The 26401-nt window shown below is 41.1% G+C and overlaps 2 protein-coding genes, 1 long non-coding RNA gene and 1 pseudogene across 3 annotated transcripts; 2 read left to right on the forward strand and 2 right to left on the reverse strand.

Moving 5' to 3' along the window:
• Positions 1-205: 205 nt before the first annotated feature.
• Positions 206-13943, forward strand: LOC124678942. The gene is made up of 8 exons (XR_006994709.1): positions 206-319; positions 611-666; positions 1864-2100; positions 5067-5152; positions 7881-8091; positions 11675-11728; positions 12385-12468; positions 13585-13943. It is a non-coding gene; the product is annotated as an uncharacterized LOC124678942 (long non-coding RNA).
• On the forward strand, positions 8344-10541 carry LOC124678941. Its single transcript, XM_047214792.1, has 3 exons — positions 8344-8556; positions 8794-9385; positions 10041-10541. Exons 1-3 carry the CDS (start codon positions 8463-8465, stop codon positions 10105-10107), a joined length of 753 nt encoding a protein of 250 aa, XP_047070748.1. The 5' UTR covers positions 8344-8462; the 3' UTR covers positions 10108-10541.
• A 2531-nt stretch (positions 13944-16474) lies between the features above and the next one.
• LOC124671735 (protein trichome birefringence-like 10) lies at positions 16475-22541 on the reverse strand. Its single transcript, XM_047208069.1, has 5 exons — positions 22473-22541; positions 21652-22151; positions 17706-18107; positions 17056-17214; positions 16475-16881 (listed from the first exon to the last, which is right to left on the reverse strand). The coding sequence occupies exons 1-5, from the start codon at positions 22539-22541 to the stop codon at positions 16527-16529; spliced, it is 1485 nt and encodes a 494-aa protein (XP_047064025.1). The 3' UTR covers positions 16475-16526.
• A 1110-nt stretch (positions 22542-23651) lies between these two features.
• LOC124671736 overlaps positions 23652-26401 on the reverse strand; it is a 17166-nt pseudogene continuing 14416 nt past the window's right edge.

Here is a 26401-nt window from a genome sequence, read left to right on the forward strand (position 1 = left end):
CCTCCTCCTAGTTCCCCATCTCTTGCTAGTCTCCCCCTCCATCCCATGCCCCATCTCCATATTCCATCCAGTCTCCAGGCTCGCCACCCACCGACGGGAGCCAGGTCGCCGGGCGTGGTTGCCGGTGACGGCCTGCGACCGCGCCAGGCGGGAGGAGCTCGCCGTGGTGCAAAGGAGTGGACGAAGAGATGGTGGTGGCCAGCCCAGAGCTACTGCTTCCGCTGGCCACCTAGCTCACCGGCGACGTCCTCGAGCTCCTGCCGCTGGCCACCTCACCGGCATGCTGCTGCTGGTCACCTCCGCAACCATCTGCTACCCGGTGAGCACCATAAACCTTTGCTGTTGCACCTTGTAACTTGTTTTGAAGTATGGACTCAAACATGCTGAATGGGAAGAAAACGAGTGTACTATCCATGGACTATGGAGTTGCTAGGGCCTAGGCATACTACAACGTTGTTTATTTGTGTAATAGGAATTTTTAATTATCTACAAACTCAAGTGCAATGCTTTCACGTTTTATTTCTACTATGTCTCATGACCTGGTTGAATTTTCGAATAGTTGTTGATGTGGCTAAGTCTTGTTTGTTTTGCAACATTGCTCTTTTTCCAGGTGTTACAACTAACTCGAGCCAGTATGAAGAGAGGGGTAGGATTTGCTGAACGAAAGTATGCAGCAAGTCACTTCTGTCTATAATGAGTAGTACTTACCAAGTCATGTATGATAATCTCGGATCATGCTTTAGTGTGTTTTTATTTTAAAAGGCCCCTGCATCTTGTCACTGAGCCCCTCAAGATATGACAGTTGTCCGGTTCAGCATTCATCTGCAGATAGTAATCTGGATTTCTTGGCATTTCAGCTAGTGTTTCACTATTGTACAAGGTGGAGGATTAAGTTAATTGTAATTGGATAATTGATGTTTGTTTAATTGGTTCATAAGATTTTTATGAAAAATTAAAATAATTAGCTTAGAGAACACCATGTCTGGGGTCCATTGGACACATCTACTAGCAAAGTACTTCCTGATAACTGACAGTAATTCCTGGAAACAAAACTGGGAGTTCAATCATCACCATTGACTTTTTATATTAAATTAAACATTATAATTTTTATAGAGTTTATGTTATGTTCTCTCAGTGATTCTCCTCTACTCTTTAACTAACTAACATTAGTCTTATACATTTGATTGGTTGAAGTTCAATAACTGGGATTCCCAAACTAGGTCTGATGCTTTACTAGAACTAAGCTTAGCATTGCATGAAATCCCTCAAATTCTAAAAGGCAAGGATAATGAAAATGTAAAACCAGGTTCTGAAAGGAAATGTGAGTGCCATTATAATGTAGGATGAACTGTGATTGAGCTTGCACTTTGCCTTAGTTTCTTTGGGATCCGGGTTGTCAAACATATATTTTCTCTACTCTAATCTGCACTAAGACTTTTGGGCATTCCATAAGAGGCTGATGCGCTCTCGATTAATAGGCCTTTTGCTCAACTACAGATTGAGCTATTGATGTGGAATGACTTTACTTGTGGTCACTTGTTTGCTGCCATCTGTTGGTCCACTTTGTTATGCACTCAATAAAAAACTTGTTCATTGTGTGCATTGGGGAGTAGATTCCATGAAATAATGTACTCCACTTTTTGACGATTAGCTGCTTGTTATGCGTAGGCTGTAGTGTTGAAACCTATACGTACATTATCCGGTATTTATTTTCCTGCTTATGCATACATAGATTGCTATATAAGCAAACGAATTTGGACGTCATAGTGCTTGCATGCTATCTTATATTATTTTTTGGTCATACAATCTACTAGTCATTTATGTTTCAGTTTTCACTAAGGTTTGTTTGCAAATGCACTGCAGCTATTCGTGGTCACGGATTTTGGTGTCTACGCGATGCATACCAGAACCTGGGGTTTGTCGCTCAGTTGAGCTCCGGCTGCTGGAACGTCCTCCCAAGCCTTGGATGCACCCCTGGAACCAGTGACGGTCTTTTGCACCGAAGGCATGGTCGTAGACTAGTGGTGGTCTCGCTTGCCGGCAACATGGTGCCTTTCCGTCCAACCCCGGTGCACCGAGATCGGCTACAATTGTTCTCAGGTTTAACTCTATAGCTCAGTTGGGCTTACTATTTCTGTTATGATCATGTGGCATTTTATAGCTTTTAGATGCATTGAGTTACTGCCTAGTTAGGCACTGCCACTAGTATGTGTTCATTTGATTTTCCCCTGCATTGCTCTGCTCTACTATAGACTATGATGTGTAGGAGTAGCCATACTTGTGCTGGTTCAGAATCTGGCTTTTGTATGTGTTGTTAGTCTATCTTATCTTTTAGGAATTAAATTACTTTTCATGCATGATCCGGTCTTAGTGTTCTCTTCCTAGTTAGTTGCTAGGTTGTACATATTTAATTCTGCATATTTATGCTCAAAGCATCATCACGGTGATTAATTATTAATTATGACTACGATAGATTATTCATGCATATGCTTGTGCCTTAATTATTGGTGTCACTGCGGTGATGCACATGGAAATAGATTTATTATATGATGCATGCTCTTTCTTGATTTTCTGGTACTTTTTCTTAAACCCTCTGGCTAAATTTTGTTCTTGTTTTGGACTTATCTACTATCAAACTTGAGACCTTTGCGAGCATGTTAAGGTGGAGCTGGCGTAGTCGTAAGCGTGGCTGCATGCCGTCGGGTGAGTAGTTGGTCAGTTTCGACGCTGACAGCCTGCCGTAGTCGCCGCTGCAGAAGTAGCGCTCGCTTATTCACCGTTCTTACTAGCCTCGCCTACAACCACCCTCTTTGTGTTGTGATGAATGGACTAATGAATGTGCTGATTGATCAATAGCATAGACTCATGTTGTGGATGTATTCCTATTATGTATGATTAGTTATAAATGACTAAGTATTGGTGGTTTATTTTAGTATGTCTAGTCATTACAAATACTTTTTGGCGAGTTTTTATGTGATTACTAAATATTTTTTTTGATGGTGCATTGGTTTTTCCTGCATAAGCATAAATTTATGGCATGTCCATGTCTCCAAATCTTGTTACCTGCGATTTTTTTTTTCCTATGTGGGTGGTTGTTGTTTAAGCATAATCAGGGTATAGTTTCAACTTGTCAATGAATATTCCTTTAATAACATGTTTTGCCATGATATGTTGGTGCTTACATACATAAGAAAAAGTGATGAGGAGTTCAGAGTGTTTCTAGTTTACCTCATACCTTCTAATCATATGCTACGGGTGCTAGTGGCGCTTTACTATTTGTACTGCTGCATCTTGTGCTGTGGTGCTCTAGCTTCTGATTTGCTGATTTTCTAGGTGTTGATACTACTTGTTGTCACTTTCTTATCTTATTTATTAGTTGTTGCTTCTTCTACCGGCCGGGCGCCTCTCTATGCAACACTATGCAACCCCGGTGCACGGAGATCAACATCGGCTACAATATGTCTCAAGTCTAACTCCCTAGCTCCATCTCTTCATCCCTAGCTTTTAGATGCATTGAGTTACTACCTAGCTGGTCAATGACACTAGTATGCTTCCTTTGATTTCCCTTAATTTTCTCTACTCTGTTGTAGACTACGATATGTAGGAGCAGCCATACTAGTTCTTGTTCAGAATCTGCCTTCTTGATGTGCTAGCAGTCTTACTTGTCTTGCAGGAGTTGAATTGTTATTCTTTGGTAGCTGCTAAGTAAAATTGTATTAGTTATCATGCATGATCCGTGTCTCAGCATTTCCCTCCTTGTTAGTTGATGGCATTTCTATGAAGATGAAATAATTCCAACAGTGTGGCGTTAAATTTATAATGTAGTTCTCATTTGGACTTCTGTAGTTAGTGCCATTAGTTAGGAAATCGAATAATTTTTCCTCCGTCATGAAACACCTGTTTCCATTCATGATTGGACCCTGATAAGTGATGATGTAATATATAATGGTATATAATGCGGATGTCCCACCCGAGAAAAAAACATCTTGGGTATATTCTTATTCATGCGGAGGGTGGGTCGAAGCAGCAAGTAAAACACCTATATGTATGCACTTTTGTTTCTCGTGGCATTCCACTCTTAATTTTTGTCATTGCTTCATATTTCTTTTGATGGTCCAATTATTTTTTCTGCTTTATCATAGATTTGTGGCAACCTGTCAGTGTTTCCAAATCTTGTTACATGTGATTATTTTCTTACGGTTGTTGCTTAAGCATAATCAGTGTATACTTTTGATATCTCAATGATAGTTCCTTTGAATAGCATGTTTTTGCCAGTATATGTTGTTGCTTACTTAAGAAAAGAACATGATACTTAGTTTAGAGTGTTTCTTCTCTACCTCCTACCTTGTGAACCGATGCTACAGGTGCTTTACTGTACCTTTGTTACATGATGATGTTCTTATTTAGTGGGTGTTGACATTGCTACATGATGGACTGTCATACTCTCTTTGGCAACTATCAAGTTTAGAATGTTTGTTGTATTAAGTCCATGGGAACGTTGCATCATGAGTGTGAAAATAGAGCGGATACAGACGGAATTGATTGTTGCCACATTTTTTTTCATATTTATGTGCGAAAAAAAAAACTGAACATGAAAACGCCAGAAACAAAACGAAAACAGATATTGTCGGACAAACGAATATAGTGCCAGAAAACGTTGTTCCGTTTCCATTTCTGCCAAAAAGTTACCATTTCCATTTTGCAAAATTCCATCTCCATCTCCGTTTTCATATTTCCATTCCGTTTCTGTTTTTCCGCGAAAAAGTCGGAAACTTTCCGCTGCATTTTCATCCCTAGCGTTGACCACATGTGGCTTTATTTTTTAATGCCAAGTGGGTTTTATCTTGTCTATTCTACCTGCTGAATGTTGGCTTGAATGGTACGTGTGTTTTCAATAAAAATATGTGTATTGCTAGTCCGCTCCTTTGGACCAATTGACTTAATCAATTATCAACCTTGAATAAGTTTATTTTATTTTATGTGGGCTAAACGTGTCCCTTGATTTCTTATTTAATAAGAGTGTTTTTGTTATTTTCTATCTTGTGCTGAGTTGGAAATTTCTCCAGGGCCTAGAGCATGTATGTAGACTGAAGGATGCACAAAGATTCAACAGGGTTGTGCTAGTTGCAGCGACAAGCGTATTGTTTTGCAGGTAGTACTTGATGGCATGACTTAGATTTATTATAAATTGCAGGTTGTGCTAGATTTATTAGAAATTGAGTTAGATTCGGGGTTGTGTATGTATTGGGATGCATCAGCTATATCAACAACTATTTTCATTCTTCGAGATAGCTCTAGCCGATTTCCCGCATTTGTATCTCCTGCCAGGTGCAGCCAAGTATCAAAGTTGCCATTGGGCATGAACTCGTACACTAGAGCTTTGAAATCATTGCCTCAATTATCAACTGTTGCGCATGTGGCCAGAACTGGAAGAAGATTCCGGTGCCGAATGTTTCTCAGTGCTTTACATTCTGAGATGGAACTCTAATCCGCACCTTGCATGTCAAGGATAAAAACTTTCACGGCCACAATCGTGTGCTCTTGGGCTAGCTTTCCTCTGTACACTAAACCGTAGCTTCAGCTCCCAATCAGATTAGTCTCTGCAAAATTCTCTGTACCTTGTGGTAGATCCTTATAAGAAACTTTAAGTAATTGCTCATTCGAAGAACGCAATGATAACTGCATCCTTAACATTCTCTTTCTGGAGAAGGTTAAGTAGACCAGTAATATGAGTGGCATGATGCCTAATATGGAGACCAATACTATGACCAAATAGTGTTGCCATCAAGATCTTCTCTGAGAAACTGTGGAGCATGAAGGCATATGTATGTCCAGTACACCTCCACAAAGCCTCAAATTGCCTTGAAGCAAAATGGCTAACGTACTTTTTAATACTCCGTTTATTGGTACTTCTTCTTCAAGATGATTGTCAGACAAATCCAACTGGGTGAGAAGTTGAAGTTTGCTTAGAACAACTGGGCTAGAACTTGGGAGCTAGCTAGAATTATTTTGTCTCCTATAGATTTTGTCTTCCCATATACTCTCTAGGTAGGTAGCTATCTACCTAGATAAGTGTCTGGTACCAAACTTTGGTCCACAATGGTGTTTGTGTCCTCAATAACCAAACTTCTATCATTCTTAATAAGAATAGGTAGCTAATGCCACATACTTGTTATTTTCAGATCATGTGATTAGTTGGGTGTTGTGCATAGTGACCGTGGCGTATTCCATAGCTAATCCTCGTTCCTTTTTCTAATATGCAGCTTGTTTCATTATTGACTGAATATAGTGTGGCACTTGTTATTGCGCTAGACACCGGTAAACTTGAATCAGATATTTTAAACACTCGTGGCCATTTATCTAGTTCATTAGTCTTCTTTTGGTGTTTTGCCCATATCTGTTTATCCATGTACTGCAAAGTCCCAAGGATTACTGAATTTATTAACCGAGAGTGAATTTTATTCCCAAATTAGTAATATTGTATTAGCATCATTTCAGGAGTTAAACAAAAATAACAGAATAATTATACTTACCCTATTTGTTTATGCATCATGCCAGTCCCTTAACTAATCATATTGATCAACCAAGTAGCGCTGGCGGGAGGAGTTCACCGCCGTGCAGGCATGGCGGCAGGATGGCATGGAGGACGATATCACGGTCGCCTTCCTAGAGCTGCTATTGTTGATGGCTCTCCTCGATTATCTCTCCGAAATGCAGGCTCCAACGTCGTCCTTGATGTTTTAGTGCTGGCTAAAACCCTGTTCCTCTGCTGCCGACGACCTCCCCAGCCCGCAGCTTCCTAGTAAGGTCCCTCCTTTCCTCCATGTATTATTGGAAAAAATGTTATCTTCTCTATGGTTGAATTGAACGTGTAGGCGGTAGAGAAATCATTCATGTATGGATGGTAAATGCATGTGTAGACAGTACATCTGTAGAAAATGGTTGTGCTATTTTTTTGATTGTTTGTTGCTTGTTACGCATAGGCAGTGGCGAGACCTGTATATTTTCTGTTTTAAAGCATGTAGGATTTCCTCCTTCTGCCATACGCAAACAATTTGGACGATGATAGAGAGTGCTTGCAAGCTAGCTTTTATTTTGTTTTGTCATACCACTATATACTAATCATTTATGTTCTAGTTTGCACTCAGGTTTGCTTTCTAACATGTTGCAAATACCCGTGACGACGGCTTCTGATACCTGCGTGATTCATACAGGAAGATCGGGGTTCAGGCTCGGCGGCGCTTTCGCTGCCGGGCATGTAAGGAAACTGAGGACTAAGTACTGTATCTGATTTGTCATTACAGAGTAAGGTTCGTGCAATTACCAATTCCCAAGTATATTTATATGCGCAATATAGAGTTAGAACATGATGTATCATCTTATCAATATATGTGCCCCATTTATGAGCTGCTGTTTTGGGGCAGATTTCTGTTACTCCCTCCGTCCCACCAAAAGCGTCTCAATTTTGTCAAAATTTGGATGTTTCTAGACACTATCTAGTAGGTAGATACATCCAAATTTTGACAAAGTTGAGATACTTTTGGGACGGAGGGAGTACTATATATTACCTTGAGGTTACTGATAGGAGTAGGTTGTTTGTACGCATTTCATCCCTTTGCCATGTTAATGTACCGCTACATTATAACATCACACGGTTGGGTACCGACCAATAATTGTTTTTCACAGCCCCCATTGGCCCATACAATGGATGGAGCTGTGTTCATGATTTTCAATGTTGTTGTTCTTGTTGCTATGTGTATCATTGTGTGGTTCTGCTATCAACACACAAGTTAAACAAAAATAACAGATTAATTGTACTTGCCCTATTTGTTTATGCATCATGCCAGTCCCTTAACTAATCATATTGATCAACCAAGTAGGGCTGGCGGGAGGAGTTAACCGCCGTGCAGGCATGGCGGCAGGATGGCATGGAGGACGAGATCACGGTCACCTTCCTAGAGCTGCTATTGTTGGTGGCTCTCCTCGATTATCTCTCCGAAATGCTGGCTCCAACGACGTCCTTGATGTTCTAGTGCTGGCCAAAACCCTATTCCTCTGCTACTGACGACCTCCCTAGCCCGCAGCTACCTAGTAAGGTCCCTCCTTTCCTCCATGTATTATTGGAAAAAATGGTATCTTCTCTATGGTTGAATTGAATGTGTAGGCGGTAGAGAAATCATTCATGTATGGATGGTAAATGCAAGTGTAGACAGTAGATCTGTAGAAAATGGTTGTGCTATTTTTTTTATTGTTTATTGCTTGTTACGCATAGGCAGTGGCGAAACCTGTATATTTTCTGTTTTAAAGCACATGCAGGATTTCCTGCTTATGCATAATTTTTCTATACATACGCAAACAATTTGGATGGTGATAGAGAGTGCTTGCAAGCTAGCTTTTTTTTTGTCATACCACTATATACTAATCATTTATGTCCTAGTTTGCACTCAGGTTTTCTTTCTAACATGTTGCAAATACCCGTGACGACGGCTTCTGGTACCTGCGCGCTGCATACTGGAAGCTCGGGGTTCTGGCTCGGCGGCGCTTTCACTGCCGGGCATGTAAGGAAACTGAGGACTACTATGTTTGGGAGAGCTCCACTCCACCTAACTTCACTTCACCACTAAACTCCACTCCACTTGTAAAACTCCGGAGCAGTAAAAACTGTTTGGCTAAGTTAGCTTCATATCCTTGTTTCCAGTCGTTTGATGTGCATTTTATTTCTCAAAATATATCTCTGCATTTGCATACAACCTGAAAAGAATATGTATGATGAACTGAACAAGAACTATTCACATATTGGCTGCAGATTGAACAAGAAATTACAGGACACGACAAATTATCCAGAACTATTCACAGAGGTGCTGTTTGTCGGTGCTCTTATTGTAAGGCACGACCTCTTGGAGTCCTGGTGCTGGCAGGCGGCGGGATTCTCCGGAACAGCGAAACGGCATCGGCGGCCAGCAAACAGACGACCACGTTGGCTGTTCTTGCGCCGCCTGTTCAATCCAAGGACGGGGATTGGGCAGGGGGTCGTTGAAAAAGATGACTGGGCGAAGGGGACGGAGGCGAGGGCGGCGGAGGGTCACTGGAGCTGCAGTCGGGCGATGGGATTCCTGAGAAAAATGAGATGGCGGCGGCGGCCAGCAAGCAGACCTCCGCGTCCGCTGTGCTTGCGATGCCGGGTCGATCCAAGGAGGGGAATCGATCAGCGGGTCGTAAAGAGGAGGAAGCTGGGGGTCGGGGCGAAGGGGAGGATGGCCTGGCCGCCGGAAATGGAGGCAGCGACTAGCCCTTGTCGCCACACACCATGGATAGGCATGAATCAGGGGACAAGGGGAATACCAATTCGGGATGGGCTGGCTCGCGAAAACGTGAAGTGGAGCAGGTAAGCACCTATTTCTCTACTCCACGAAAATGAACTACGAGAGGCCACCGCTTCACTCCACCTGAGAACTAGAGTTTGGGTGTTTGGGGCAGCTTCACCGGCTTCACCCGTACACTGGTGAAGTGGAGCTGTCCATGGTTCGTGCAATTACCAATTCCCAAGTATATTTATATGCGCAATATAGAGTTAGAACATGATGTATCATCTTATCAATATATGTGCCCCATTTATGAGCTGCTGTTTTGGGGCAGATTTCTGTTACTCCCTCCGTCCCACCAAAAGTGTCTTAATTTTATCAAAATTTGGATGTATCTAGACACTATCTAGTAGGTAGATACATCCAAATTTTGACAAAGTTGAGATACTTTTGATGGGACGGAGGGAGTACTATATATTACCTTGAGGATACTGATAGGAGTAGGTTGTTTGTACGCATTTCATCCCTTTGTCATGTTAATGTACCGCTACATTATAACATCACACGGTTGGGTACCGACCAATAATTGCTTTTCGCAACCCCCATTGGCCCATACAATGGATGGAGCTGTGTTCATGATTTTTCATCTCTCGTAGCTTAGGTGTAATACTAATTCAGTGTTTTATTTAGCAACCATTGCCCTGATGATGTTACCTCTTTCTACTTTTTTCCTTCAAGGATGTGCCTAGTGACGTGTATAACAACTTGGACACGGGTAGTTAAGACGGCAGATGTTGGGACGTAAGCTGCGCATTTTCACGTCTCTTGTGCATTTGCTAGCTACTGTACAAGGACATCAAGTTAACAAAGCGTTGCCCGGTTTTTACGGAGTGGATATTCAGAAGCTCATTGGCTCATAACAACCTCGTCGTTCTCTGGTGATGAACATTAGCCACAACCAGATATCTTCCATTGCTGCAGTTGTGGCGCAGTTGAGAATTGTTTCTCTTAATGTTGCTTTGCTCATGGTAGTGGCAGGATAGGATCTCATCGATGCAATATTTGGTTATTGTGTGCTCCAGCCAAGGAGCTGATGACCTAGGACTCAGTAGTCTGTTTGAAAAATTATTAACATGATCGCCAAGATGAACTAGAAGTCTATACCGGTAGTTGAAGCACAAAGTTCACGGTTGTTTATGCATAGAAAACATGATATGTTGTTGTACCAACATTGGAAAAAACAAGTTGTTATTGGCAATTTGGCATGTGTTTCTTATATATGGTTCAGAATGTATGTTACACTTATTTCAGTTTTCTTACCTTTAGTTTCTTATATATGGATCAGAACGAGAAACTTTGGGCCCGCTTGGCCTTCGTGCCATCTTGACTGCAGAATGGGATGTACACTGATCACTTGTAGCGCCGAACTGTAACACACCCTCCTAGGAGAGGTGTGATCCTGTAACAAAATCTTCTTTGCAATGAAATGAAACGCAATGTCATTCCGTTTTATCAAAAAAAAAAAATTATATGTGTTTGTGTATAGTCCCATTGCCTTTGCTTCATCTTTTGACATGTACTGTTATAGAGTTTGTTTCCCTGCATACCTAAATTGATGTGGAATACATTTAGATTGCTCTACATGATTTTTTTGGCCATAACAAGCTATATTTAAAGAGTTTCATGTGATCATTTTGGATAAATATACCTTAGCTTATTTCCTTTATTGCACACTGCTTGTTTCATATGCATACAGATGATTTCATAATGTTCCCATCATTCTTATGCATTATTCTACATGTTTCTTGTTTTGCTTTGGGGATATAATCAACGATGAATGATCTATGTGGTTTAGAAGCACTTGAACAGGTGACATTCCATACTTATTTTTCTTTTATTTTTTATCTAGTTTAATTTAGATGGTCATATTGTTAGCATTTAAGACACATGTGCTGATCTTGCAATTTATAACCTGATCTTATCATATCATTGATTCTGTTACAGACCCACCCCTGATGTCGCCAACAAGGGTACGAATCACTCTATGGGTTCGTTAGAGCTTTTGGTATGTGGTGGTAAAGTCTTGTTGGTTTTGTATCTTGATCTTTTCATCAGTTTTGGGACGGTAACAGTAACTGGGTGTTAAAAACACTCATGTCTTGCTTCGTTCTACTCTTTGGATAGCTATCTTGTAAGCTTGTTGTGGGTGTCTTTTGGTACGTCTGATGTGGCTCTATGGTTCGATGCAATTGGTTTCATGTTTAGCATCTTGGAACAAACATGGGTTTAGCTGGAGCTTGAAGTTGTAGTTGTGCTCCCATAATTTTTATATATTTACATATATCCATGATTCTGATATCAAGTGATTGCAGTTGCATGTGGTGACTCCTGCTGGTAATGTATTGGTTGAAGACTTAACGAAACAGGTTCTAATCTTTTGATCACTCGTAATCCTCTCCTACCAAATGATCGCCACTTAATTGATGCAATGCAATGCTTTGCTGTAATACGAACACACAGATGAGGGCAATTTAACTATTTGAGATGATTCAACTACACCGATGATGCACTATCGTCAATAAGGATTGACTATATAAAACATGTAAATAACAGGAGCAAAGCTGAGAAGTTTCATAATCATGTGAGGAGAAAAATAACTTGTCTGGCAAATTTACGTAGTTTATTTTTCTTTACAAAAGTTGCATAGAAGTTACCTCATCCATATGAAAAAGGTGACTGCCAACGTTAACATGGCTGAGCTAGCTTAAAAGGACATCATCTTACACATATCTTGATTCTTGTAAGGACAAGTGACAGTAGGCAGTGCTACCTCCTTGTGTTTTGCATGTTGTTTTGTCTAACTTTCCACGTCTGGTAACTCTGTGTATATGTTTATTTTCATGGTTTACTCACAGGAAGGTGCTAATATGCGAAAAATTGTTGCTAAACTGATATCTAACTTCTTAAGTTTGATCCTCAACATTGTGCTATGTTTCCTGTGCAATTGATTGTATTGGTAATGCCATCTTAATGATGTCTTCTCTGTTAGCTCTTCAAAAAATGTCTTCTCTTTTATCTGCAGGTTTTGCTTGGCCTGGTGCACTTGGAGGTGACATGGCTCGGCTTGAGAAACTGATGAGGCCCGGCCTCAGTTACGACCTCTATGGTGAGCTCCTGGTTCACCTATTCAATATCATGATCCCTTCTTGTGGCTATGTTATGCTCCCCGAATTATGGCGATGATGGCTATTTGGCTAGCTAGGTTTCTGAATTATGTTGCTAAAAGTATGATATCTTGTATTGGTTATTAGAGGTCTTGGTGCTAGTATTCTTAGTAAGCCAAATGGACTTGATGATTTTGTGTTAGCAGCCCCAGATTGTTGTTCTATGGTTCTGAATGTTACTGGTTAGTACTTGCTATTTGATTTTGTGTTAGCACTCCCACGTTACAGTGAACTGAAATAAATACTTCGCCTATATGCACTTCAAAGTGGGTGCAATTCTGCTTTTAAATCCAGGTTTTGCTTCCTTTTGTCCAGTAGTGACTCGGGAACTCGATCCAAAGTAACCATTGAGCTCGGCTGAGCTATTCTATGTCCATATTTTCCAGTTTGAGCAACCGGTCAACTAAATTTACCTGTAGAGCTAGGGCCAGTGCTGTTGAATTTGATTACTTATACTAAATAAATGTGAATGAACTAAATAATTTTGTTTCTTTCTTATGCTCTTCTGATCTTGGCCATACCTTTCTCTTTTTGAAAGCTGAAGGACACTTCCAAACATTGCTTTTACTTCTATTGCTGTCTCTTTTGTTGAAAAAAGATGAAAGGACGTAGCATCTAGTTATTGCATTGCAGTGCATGATTTATTCGTATCCTACTCTATAGCTGTCTGTGTTCGATACATTGTATCCTAGTGTGTATTTGGTAAATACATTGCATTCACCATGATTTAGAGTTAATCATGATATGTGAGAGCACATATATTATTTGAGCAGACAAAATAAATGTACATGTGACAACAACCGATAGCTGACGACACGGTGTTATTCCCATTCTTCACTATTTATCTTGGGGATTCACAAAGCTACCAACTATGTTTAACATTGAATTAGATCTAGTGTGTTGATATCTATGTTTACTGCATGCATGTTTTAGTTACTGTTTACACTCCCCATATATAACTCATGCAGTACCGTAGGCATATGCATGCACAACATTTTTCTCTAGTACCTGCTGACTTCGTCTTGTTTGTCTCACATTTGATATCTCATTTTTTCTAGGTAAGCCTACCATACTAATAAACAGCACAATAAGGCGTTAGATGGATATACATTTGTCTTGCTTGAGAGGATGATGAAGCGGACGGAGAAGAGAGCGTCACTTTCTGCGGCAGTGACTACTTCCACCTCTTGCTGCCCATCCTGGATGCAGTTCCTCGAGCTGTAATTTTGTTGTTGCTGGAAGAGTAGTTAATCTGTGAAGCTTGGTTTTATCCTTGAGTCATGTAACTGTGAAAATAGTGATGAGATGAGAGCTTCCCCATTGTTAGGAGCCGGGTAGTGCTGGTTGCATGCACAAGCTCATTGTATTGTTCCAGCAATCTTGATTTTAGTAAATGCATGAAGTGATGATCACATGACATTCTTTTTGTTTTTTACGATTAACCAAGACCATCAAGATACACTATTGATCTGTATTTGAACTTGATGTTCAAGATAAAACCTGTATACTCTTCCTGTGTCTAATTGATAAGTTTATTTATCCTTATTTGTAAATCTACTGAAATGAAAATCTAGTCATATTTGTAAAGTGATGCCCCCACTATATTTGTTATCAATAAAATTATGTCCAGCTGATTACTACTCTCTAGATGACATAAAAACCAATAGCAGCTGGTTGAGGTGACATCAAGTTAATTTTAATAGGAATGAACACAGGGGCACTAGCATGAACCGAACAGAGAGCCTCCTCGAATCCACACAATTTTTATTTTCTCATGAAAATATTCCTTCTCCATCAACTGGTGGGGGTGACAACTATTTATGATTTGATCAGAAAAGTAAAATAAATATTTGTTTATACCACTAAATTGGGTGTCCCTTTTTCTAAAGGGCACTTGTCCATATCAACATTTTTTTTTAGATCAACCAGGCCCAATCTCCCAACAAGCAATTAACGGAGGACCATCCTCTTCCAGCTCTAACTGCAAGTCCCAAGAAGCCATGCCAGTTGTACAAGTAAATGCAAATTAAGGTATCATTGATAATCTTGAGGACCTAGTTTCTAGTACTCACACAAGCCGTAATCTCGGAGGCATTTCTGATCCCATCCCAATGTCTATCAGATGGCTAAGAGAAGATGGATCCGTGTGATTACTATTCTGGCCAATCGGCAGACCCTGATCAATAGTGTTGACACGTATTGTATTGATCTCTCTCCTTCCTTGACCCCAGCAAATCCGAAATGCCTCTCACCTCTCTTCCCTCAACTCTTGCTTCTCTATAAGTACAAAGCCATGGTCAGAGGTCGCGTGCGAGGAACGCGTGTGACTTAGACTTTGACTTTTACTTGTCGAGGAGAGGAGATGAGGGAGAGCTCCATCATGGGCAACCTCTTAATTTGATCTTGATGTCTTGCGTTGTTCCTTGGTGATGCGGCATGGATGGGCGAGCGGGCGGGAAGTGGCGGAGGGTGGGGGATTTGAAGGGATGTTGTCATCTCGGCCTGGCCAGGTTGAAGAGGAAGAACACAAAGAGGTACTCGACCAGATCCACCATCGATCCTCGTCCTCACCAGGTACATAATTTTTACATGGACGAACTGCCCTTTGATTATTCCTGGATGCATTGAGCATGTCTGTACTCTTCTAGAGATGCTTTTAATCTATGGAAATCGGCTACAAGGAATCTTGCCAAATTCTCCTTCCTTCTCACATGTATAGGCCCTTGCCAAAACAATATATGTACGAGATATGAAGATGTATCTTCCCTCCATGGTTGCCCCGATCTCTCCGATTTGGCATCCTCGGCCACAAATCAGCCCGTGGGAGCCCTGTCGGCGTTAGATCAGGCAACTTCTGACAACTCACTGCATGGGAGTATTCCAATTTGGGGCAAAGCTTTTTCTTCTTCTTCTTCCTTGACTGAGTGCGTGCGTGTGTGTCTTCCTTGTTCACCCATGGTGTGTGTTCTTGTGAGAGAGAGACAAAAGAGAGTGAGAGGTAGAAGAAGAAGAGGGGCTACGAGGTGTTCCAAACAAAGTGTACTTGAGATGTTCAGAAGTACTGATAGAGTGATAGTTTAAACCCTTTATTTTGAACTATACGGCATCACATCATAAGCTAGAATCCCATGATTGTCGCATGTAGATCAAACAGCATCTGTAGCTTCCCTGTATAGGAGATTGTACATTTACTGTAAGATATCAGATCGTATCAATCTGAGGAATCAAAGTAAGGAGTACATGATTAAATTGACATAGGTTATTCCTAGAATATATAAAGAAGAGTGTATGGATATTCAGACTGTTGCTAGGCCCAAAACCACAAGAATCAGATAAGACACGATTTGCAGCCTTTAAGTGTCATGTGGCTAAGATCCCCTTTCAAGGTATGGCACCGCCAGTTGACCGTGCCTTTCAAAGTCGCTTGATGTCCATGCAAGCCTGCCAAGTCTCCACAGGCGGGGAGGAGGATGGGTGTCCACGAGAGTCCTTGAGAGTTTGGACCCTTGCAAAAAAGGCTTTATATAGAAAGGATAATGACTCTTGAAATTAAGTGAAATACGGAGTAGAATTTTATCATAATTTTAACTTGCATATTTTTCTTCAAAATTTTAGTTGACGACTAATTAACTCTGATACCAAGTGCGGCCAAGAGCATCACGATGTTGTTCACCCCCACCCCAAATTTCACCCTTAATCCGACATTAAAGGGCATGCAGAGGGTGGTATGGGCGGTGTCATGACCACCCATCCAAGTTGCAAAATAACTAATTCTCCCTCTACTCCATATTACTTGTCGCTGATGATATCTTGTTATGCTACTCCACTAAATTCTATTAGTACTCTTAGCTGCTAATCCACTACCTCGCCACCGCCACCATTTCCATCAACAATTGTTGTTTGTCAGCATAACCAGCTGCATTAAATCCCCTCATTAACAAGAGAGCGTCAACTAGATATATATGCACTATACTTTGCGTGGCTATGTTCAATGTTCACTTCACGTTATTTGTGGTTTCATGAAGAGGGCATATAGAAGTTCATTCCAGGTGTCAGGGACACCCGGCAAGCACCAGTGGCTACAATCCTCCACTTCGGTTTCTGTCGGTGTTCTGCTGAGCTTTTGACTTGAACCTAAAGGACTGATGAACAATGAGGGGTGACCGTCCCTTCGTTGGGCCGTCATCCTCGTTACATTCAATATTTCCAACCCAGCCAGCTTGGGCCTGAAGTTGCTGCCTAGAACATCGTTCACGGGTTTAAGCATGTTAGCCCATTGCTCCAACGATTTAAACGGCGTCATATCTGGAAGGTTATCCAACTGACAAGTCCCTCCGGTACTCCAATCACCACCGCTACAGAAAAATACAGGTTGCTCTAGTTAAAGAAACAGTTTAATCAACAATAATTGAAAACACCAGTAAGAATCTAATCATTTGCAATTTCTTCAAACTGCAGTGAACCACCTGCGTTGATGTTTTTTTCTGAAACGGATCCATTTGTGCTGATTATGTCTAGCAGGTACAAACCTGAAGTGCGTGGGAGAATATGTACGGAAAATGGCATGCGTCTTGCTCGTATTAATTTCTCTGTGAAGCCAGTCGGACACTGTCTGTATTGACCTTATGTAAGCATCACTGACAGTCATATCCATCTTCACTTCATCCCCTTCTTGAAAATAGTTACCGCTGGTATGGGAAATCAAAGTAAGCCCAGTTTCAATAGATCATGGTGCAAATATAATGATCTACATTTATTTAAGAAAAAATAATGGATTGCGGAGAATTAATGATTTATCAATCAGCACCAAAACACGTCTAAACCAGAATGAGTAAGTGATAAGCTCTCTCTAATCCCAATTGAAAGATGAATTCTTGAACCTGGATAGTGCAACTAACCAAAACGTTGTTATTACTTAAATCTTGAGAACATCGCAGGGCTTTTAAAATCTACCTGTGAGATGCACAGGGATAGCTATTCCTCTAAGTAATTACTCGGATATAAACTGAAAACAAACTATAGATGTGGAACTAGCTAGCTGAAGGGTAAAAATCTTGATTAACTTTTGACAAAAAAAAGAAGACTAGTTCTATATGGAAATTACCAATGAACATAAGGAAAAACTATTAAGCCCTACAAATATAACTTAAACATCCAAATATTTTCCTAATTTGCTTACCTTCCGATTGTTTTACCGTACAACCACCAATGCCCCGAGTTGAAGATTAAGAGATCAGCATCACTCCACTTACCCCGGTTATACTCCGACATCCAATCCATGACATCCACCCTGATTGTACTATTAAGAATTATGGGGGTTCCAGCTGGTGCATGACCTTGAGGGACTAGAAAAGGTGATCTGTAATACTCCACGGTGCAATTGTAGTCTGTAAACTTGAATATCAAGAAACCCTTGTGCTTTGTAATGGGATTGCCATTAATTTCGTAGATAGAGCTCTTATTTGAAACGCCAGTAGTGAGCATACAAAGCAGCGATTCCCATTGGTTCCTGCCAATTGAATCACCAGCGAATACCACTCTTTTGTTTCGTAGCCTCTCGAGCATACTTTTAGCATCAAATCTAAGAAATTGAAGGAAAAAACATGGTAAAAATCATAAAAAATCCTTCATTTCATAATGGACGTGTGAATATTCGGATGTTCCTAGTTCCAATACCATATTGTTTTGACAAGAAAAATATAACTATAAACCACTGCATATTATATTAATTCATCTCTAAAGCTGACTTACATTTCAAATCTGGTCCACACTATACTGCGTAAGTCATTCTAGATCGTGGTTAATGACCTTATGGTACCAGGGAATGGTGGTGGCTTAGTGAGATGTTACCACCCTGCATTTTTTTAGCTTTTGGTCCTATTAAAATCTTAATTTAATGCGTCAGATCTGGGATGCGACTTTGTGTTAATGTGGTAGTTTGCATCTTTTCATGTAGATGCCAAGAGTATTTGTTCCATTTTCTCTGGAAAACCGAGTAATTCAACTTGGGAATCAAGGATCTCTTTCATCCACGGGATTCCAAAACTACTGTAATATATGAAAAATATTGACCTTGAATATCATGTCATGTTGAATATTCCATGCATCTTTGATTTATAGGAATAATTAGGGGATATATCTTTAGTGTTACTTTTGAAGTAGATATTATGAAAAATTTACAATCAACTCAGACCTCTTTATAGAATTGACACCCACGATGAACAATCCCCGAATCTTTAGTTTCAAACATCATAATTGGAATCCTTGCTTGATTTTGATTTACCAATCTTTATTAGTATTATTGTATTTTTTCCTATTCCCGCCAACCAACACTTATTCCACAAAACTTGTGTGATTTACAATTATTCATTCCTCACATGCATTCCTTTATCTTTGTGTTATTTCCTAGTCCTTTGATTTCATACTCATGCGGACAAAGAGACCCACAAGATTTGAAAGCCAAGAATATGGTATAGAACATGTTTCATTGCACAAATGAAATTTCTTAAAGGATTATATGTTCGCACACTCTTCATAGATACAAGGAGAAAATTTACGAGGTTATACCTAATGAGGATTTTCTTTGGATTTGCATGGAAAATGTTGCATAGAAAAATTTCATATGGTTCACTATCCTACAACAGGAAATATTCCAGGAAATGTATTCTCCAAATGTAAAACAAATAGGTAATTACATTAAATCAAATAGGACAAAATGATTAATTTAAATTTATAGGATTGAATTCTAAGAAAACTTTAGTTTATTTGGAGGTAGTCTGTAACAAGGACTACAAAATAAAAAAAAATGTTTTTAATACGCCACAATTCTTATATGATTCTTAGCAATAGATTTATCTCTCATGTAAAAATATATATTTATCTCAGCTGAAAAGGTTTTTCTTCATGTGGACCTTTTTAGTTTTAATATTCCTAAAAAGAACTGATGAATCATCCAAAATGTTTTGTAGTTTTTTTAAAAGAAAATTGTCTCTACATCCATGTTTTAGTTTTCTACGACATTCAGCCACTCATGGCATCTTGATTATATTAACTTTGTTATATACAATTTTTTTTAGAATACTATGTTAGACTCATAATTTGATATCCTTATAGGGGTTTTCTAAGAGATGTACTTAAGAAAGTATCTTTATTACTCCGATCACTACAATTGCATGGCACAGCATGCATGGATACAATTGGTGCTAGCCCTATGTAGTAATACCATCAATACATATATAGTCTTGCTACAAGAACAAAGACATTTTGGTTACCTAATTTTCTGGATTTTTTTTATTGTACAACATATTGGTCACCTAGAATTAAAATCTAGTGAAAAAATCAGCTTCTAAGGCGAGTAATGTTAGGTAGAGGTATCACAAGTATCCTTTTTTATGGAATACAATGTAAGAATGATAATATTCGACAATGATGTCTTAGAGTGAGACTATTGGGTTGTGATAACAAGATATAAACAATATTATGAAAACATTATATTATAAAATAATATTTTAAATGTATTGTTGGATCATTATATAGTTAAGTACATGAAAATAAAAACATTCAATACATCAAATAATCCACCAAATAGAGAAGTTCCATAGGAAGAAATGCAAGCACTTCCTCACTTTTTTGACTTAACACTAAAGTGCAATTGGATAATAATGCAAAACTATGCTAACATAGAAGTGAAATTTCATCAAATTAAAACACAATAATAGAAATTTTAAATATTATTTAAAGTCTATTTTCGGATCAATAAGTCGCTAAGTATATGTACACAAAAATGTTTAATACATCAAATGTTAATTATACTAATGGACAATCAACCAAATAGAGAAGTTCCATAGCAAGAGGCATGCAAGCACTCTCTCTTTTTTAAAGGGGTTGATTAGATAGATGCTCACTGCAATTTTCAGCTATTTGATAAACATCATTTCAATTTTCATCTTTCAAAAAAACACCACTGCAATTCTCTGTACATTTCATAGACGTCATTATACCCACTTATACATACATACTGACAAGGTATCAACTTGTCAATGCCTATGGATTGTAGGCTAGGGTTTAGTTGGAAGTAGAGGGCAAGTAGATCTCGAAGGTTTCAGCCGAAAAGTACTCGACGATTATGAAAACTAGGGTTTGTAAACAATGATTCGATGATCTTTGCGTCCCTCGACTCCCCTTATATAGGAGGCGGAGCCGAGGGATTCGTGCTGTACAAGTTACAAAGTCCGGGAAGGTTTCTAACTCATCCCGTAAGATTACAAATAAGACTTTCTATTACAACTCTAGCTTTCCTTAATAATATCTTGGGCTTCCGAATCTTCTTATTCTTCGAGTAGTGGGCCTTCAGTAAACCCTGGGTACTATCTTCGGCAGGCCCATTAGGGATGCCCATGTCACATACCGACTAATACTCCTTAAAAAATGGCGGTGGGTATAATTGTGGGCTACACCTAGATCGATGGGATACACATATCTAATCACTATAGGGTATAGTGAACATATCTAATTGGTGGTGTTTTTTTTTTGTAGTGAACATATCTAATTGGTGGGTATAATGGTGGGCTACACCTAGGTCGGTGGGCTACACATATCTAATCACTATACGGTGTAGTGAACATATCTCGTAGTGAACATATTTATACGGTATGTACACATATTTCTATTGTACATCGGTGGGCTACACCTAGATCCACGTATAATGAACATTGCATATTTCAGAATTATAAATTGGTCAGATTTTGTCAATATCGTGTACCTTAGAATACAGAAAAAAAATCACATCAAGATTTGCAAGGTTCTAAGGTACTACATCATCATTGCCTAGATCAAAAAAAAAAATCTGAATTTAGACTATAAATATAATTTTACAATTAAGCTTGACCTCCATTTTTGCGCACTCATAACATTAACCCTTGTATATTATTATGAAAAAAAAACATGTACAACATCCAGCGTCCGAAGATCTATTGTGATATTTGCAGAAGGATTTAAATCAAGTCCAAATTATCATGAAAATCTACCGAAGGCGTCGGATGTCAATTTTGATGCGGCCTCTAAAGAATGATCCCGCGGAAGAATAAAGGGAATTAGTAGATGGTAGAAAATGGATTTGAACCAACCTGGGAAGATCGCAGTGCGACGGCTGCCACCGCCATTTAGCGTAGGACGTGTCCTGGCGGCCGTTCTCCGAGCACCGGAACGCCGTGTCCACGAACGGGCAGTCCCTGGACTCGTAGAGCGGGTAGCTGTCGTCCCACACCCACTCTCCGTCGAAGATGTCGCACTCGCCGGAGTCCAACACCGACGTCTTGGGCGCGACGGAGAAGCCGAAACCCCAGAGCTTCTTAGGCGCGGACAGGGCGGACCCGAAGGCCACCGAGCAGCGGGGCGACGCGGGGCAGGCGAGCAGCAACAGCACGGCGGCGTAGGCGGAGGCCGCCATCACGGTGAGGAGTAGCACCATTCCGGCCTTCTCCAGCCGACCGGTGATCGCCATCGCCAGCCGCGCCACCCGCTTCACAGACAGGCCCAACATATCGCCGCGGGCGGTTCCGGCCCGCCTCCCCGGCCGCGGCCGGTCCTTGTTAGTTAGTCGTCGCCGATTGAGCACCACGCTAGCCTAGTTAATGCTAGCTGGAGATGCGTAGTGGTCAGCACTATCAAGAGTTCACAATCATACAGCCGGCCAGACTAATTAAAGAGAGAGAGAGAGATGTGCTAAGGAACATGCTTTCTTTGGAAGCCCTTCATTCCAATATTCAGCGAAGGGTCGCTGCACACACTTGCTTCGGCAAGCGGTTTCCCTGTCGAAGATTATGAACTTTTCTAGAGAGGGTGTGACAACGTGAACAAATTCACGGCTGACATAGGATACATGGAAGAAGCGCCACGCAGGAGGCAGCTGATCCGTAGAGTGATCGATCGAAACGGGATTAATTACGGGAAGCGAGCGGACGTGTCTGCCACCTAGTAGCTTGAGCTGGAAAACGATGCGTGTGCTCTGTACCATTTCATCTGTATCCGGTGATCGATCATTCGTCGCACTCATCTATCATGCACTCCTCACGCACGGATTCTCTGAATTTGCCTTTCTAACATTTCCCTAACTTTTAAGTCACTGAAATGTAGGGGCCACTTGATGCGGGACCCGGCTATCAATGACCCAAAATCAGGACTGGCAAAATCAGAAAATCTCATTCGCATATTGTTTTCCTATTCGGACGTGCTGGCGAGTGATGACTGGTGTTGAACTCCTAAGGCTTAATCAAATAGCCTTTTGAGATCAAAGTAAACATGGTTACATAATCAAATATGTCAGACTTACGCAACTTTCTGATATTTTTGTCTAGGAAGAATTATTTTTGAACTCAAAATTTGAGTAAATCATGTGTGTGCTTGGATCTGGAATGGAGGTCAGATGAGCAAGGCTTCGCTGGTAGCTTAGAGCAGCAAAGTCAATGAATCTGCTTCTATCTGAAAAAGAAAATACTTACTCGGATCTATAATAAGTGTTGAGGCTTTAATTTAATTTACTCTAAATTGAAAGTAAAGCTTCAAAGTTAATTTGGATGGGAGAGAGTACTACTAATTGAAGACCTATTTACCATTAAATTTTCTCATGTAGAGCACTAGAAATTGTCTTTTTTACACAGGTCATAATAATTAAAAAAATCCACGAAACTTTGTGTGCGATCATTATATTTCCAGATGTACACCCAATAATTTTTAGACATTTCAAACTAGGTTTTTGAAACAGTGGATGCATCTAGACCTATGAGCCAAAATGGATTTCCCAATTTCCCTCGGTTAATAACTTAATATATGTCCCAATATGCAAACAGCAAAATATTGTTTAAAATGTGGAGTTCACTTAATTATCATAGCAATTCTGAGTAATGTGTTTTGTTCTCAACATCTCCACGTACACGAGTTGGTGATTAGTAATACTAATACACTCTAATTGGAAGTGGACTATCAGCATCTCATCACAGGCAACTAATTCACATGTATATATGCCTATCTACACGTGCACGCTCTGACCTCGAACCTGGCAAGAATATGTGCGATCTCTCGCTGACTGACTGGTTGTATTCGATGTGGTCGGCTTGATCAGCTTTACTAATACTAAGGTAAACTTCCTCCATCCAAAATAAGTGTCTCAGTTTTTTTAGATACAGGTATACGTACAACTAAAATGTGTCTAGATACATTCATACCTAACAAAATTGACACACTTATTTTAGAACTGGGATAGTATAACCTACTGCACTAAATCCCCTCTTCAGCAGGAGAGCATCAGGTAGATGTATCCCCTACACTTTGCCAGTCAGTATTCAGTTCAGAATCGGTGTCATTTCGGTCCAACCTCATTTGCCTTCTCATGAAGAGGGCGTAGAGAAGTTCATTCCAGGTGTCAGGGACACCAGGCAGGCACCAGTGGCTGCAATCCTCCACCTCTTTGACCTCTGATGTTTTGTTCAGAAAGGCTTGCCTTGAACTTGCAGAATTTCTGAAGACCGAGAGGTGGCCGTCTTTTCGTTGGGCCGTCATCCGAGTCACATCCAAGTATATCCAACCCAGCCAGCTTGGGCCTGTGGTTGCTCCCTAGAACATCGATGACGGGTTTTAGCATGTCGGCCCATTGCTCCATCGATTTAACCGGTGTCTTATCTGGAAGTGTTTCCAGCTGACAGTCCCCTCCGGTATTCCAGTCACCACCGCTGCAGAAAAAAGAAGACAGTGATCGATTATGGGAAACACACGGTGAGTGACTTTTCAGTTATGGTACACTAGCTAGTAGCTATTCCTTGCTTTGGTACGGACCTGAAGTGACTAGGAGAATAGGTCCGGAAGATGGCCTGGGTTTTGGTCGAGTTAACTTCTCTGTGAAGCCAGTCGAACAGTGTATGTATTGACCTTCTGTAAGCATCATTGACACTCATATCCATCTTCACCTCATCTCCTTCTCGGAAGTAGGCACCCCTGGTGGTATACAGTATACGGGTATGAGCTAAGTTCTATAATACATCCTGGTGCAACTAGCTATGACAGTAAAGGAATAGCTGAACCACATCTTTTTTTTCATGACACTTTGAACCAGGCATTTGTCACAAAGTGACAGGTTGAACCAGCCAGAGATCACTTCCTTCAGTGTGCAATTTACTAAAAAGTATTATATGCAAGCTTGCTTACCATTCGGTTGTTTTGTCCTTGGTCCACCAATGACCAGAGTTGAAGATCAGCAGATCAGCATCTCTCCACTTACGCCGGCCAGACATCCAATCCATGGAATCCACCCTGATTGTGCTCTTGACAAACTTGGGGGCTCCAGCCGGTCCACGACCTTGAGGGACTAGGAAAGGAGACCTGTAATACTCCACGGTGCAATTGTAGTCTCTAAACCTGAATATGAAGAAGCCATCATGCTTGGTGATGGGTCTGCCATTGATCTCATAGATGGAGCTCTTGTCTGAAACACCGGTAGAGAGCATGCAAAGCAGAGACTCCCACTGGTTCCTTCCGATCGAATCCCCGGCGAATACCACTCTTTTGTTCCGTAGCCTCTCGAGCATACGTTTAGCATCAAATCTGAGGAATCAAAGTAAGGAGTGCATATGATTAAATTCGAAACTGACATAGGTGTTGTCCTAGAACATATAAAGAAGAGTGAATGGATATTTCAGACTGTTGCTGGGCCCAAAAACCACAAGAAATAAATAAGACACGATTTGCAGCCTAGCTAGCTAGGTTGCAGGCCACAGAATCTTGAAATTGGATATATGTACTGGAATATATTGGCAGTGACGAAAAGCCCCATTACACAAGTCAAAGGTGATTTTCTCTTCCCCGCAAAAAAAAAGGTGATTTTCTCAATAAGTAATGATTAGTGCAACAACTGTGTTTTTGGGTGGATTTGAGCGTATATCAACATCACCAATTGTATAAGATAAGATTTCAGTTTCAGTTTCAGTTTCATCATCATCATGACAAGATTCCCTTCCGTACGACGAATTCGTGTGATGATCACCAATTGTACAAGATTTTAGTTTCAGTAAAAGCCGTTTTTCTTCAGTTCCATCATCCCGCAAAGCTACACCATGACAAGATTCCCGTCCGTAGGACGAATTCGTGAGATAATGAATTGACTTTACTTGGCTCGGTGGGCTAACAATAATTCTGCAAGTGCCCATCACGCGAACGGAGGTGTTCAACCGTTCAAGCAAGACAGACAGAACGCATGGTTTTGGAATCAATTACCTGGGGAGATCGCAGCATGACGGCTGCCAGCGCCACTTGGTGTAGGACGCGTCCGGGCGGCCGTTCTCGGAGCACCGGAAGCCGCCGTCGAGGAAGGGGCAGTCCTTGGAGTCGTAGAGCGGGTAGCTGTCGTCCCACACCCACTCCCCCTCGAAGATGTCGCACGCCTCGGTGCCCCCGCAGGCCCGGAGCTTCGTTCTGGGCGCCGCCAGCAGGGCGGACCACCCGGCGGCCGCCGAGCAGAGGGTCGACGAGGGGCAGACGAGCAGCAGCAGCGCGACGGCGGAGATCGCCATCACGGCGAGCAGCAGCGCCGTGATCGCCAGCCGCGCCAAGCGCTTCACCGACGGCTCCGCCATCGCCACGCCCACGAGCGCTGCTTAATTCGCTTCTTGGTCGTCGCCGATCGAGCGCCGGCCCGGCCTGCTGCCTGACATACTAATTGGCATGGAAGAGGGAAGCTGCAGGCGGGAGCTTGGTTGTGATCGAGACGGGAAGCTGCAGCCGTGCGCTTCAATTGGAAAAGGATACGTGTGCTCGGCAACCATCTAGTATCACGCACCCCGCTCGTGGAGCCCATCTGAAAAAACGTGTCGTGGGTTTCTCTTTCGT

Source organism: Lolium rigidum, chromosome 7 (genome assembly GCF_022539505.1).
Source record: "Lolium rigidum isolate FL_2022 chromosome 7, APGP_CSIRO_Lrig_0.1, whole genome shotgun sequence".
In the NCBI taxonomy this organism is placed as follows: domain Eukaryota; kingdom Viridiplantae; phylum Streptophyta; class Magnoliopsida; order Poales; family Poaceae; genus Lolium; species Lolium rigidum.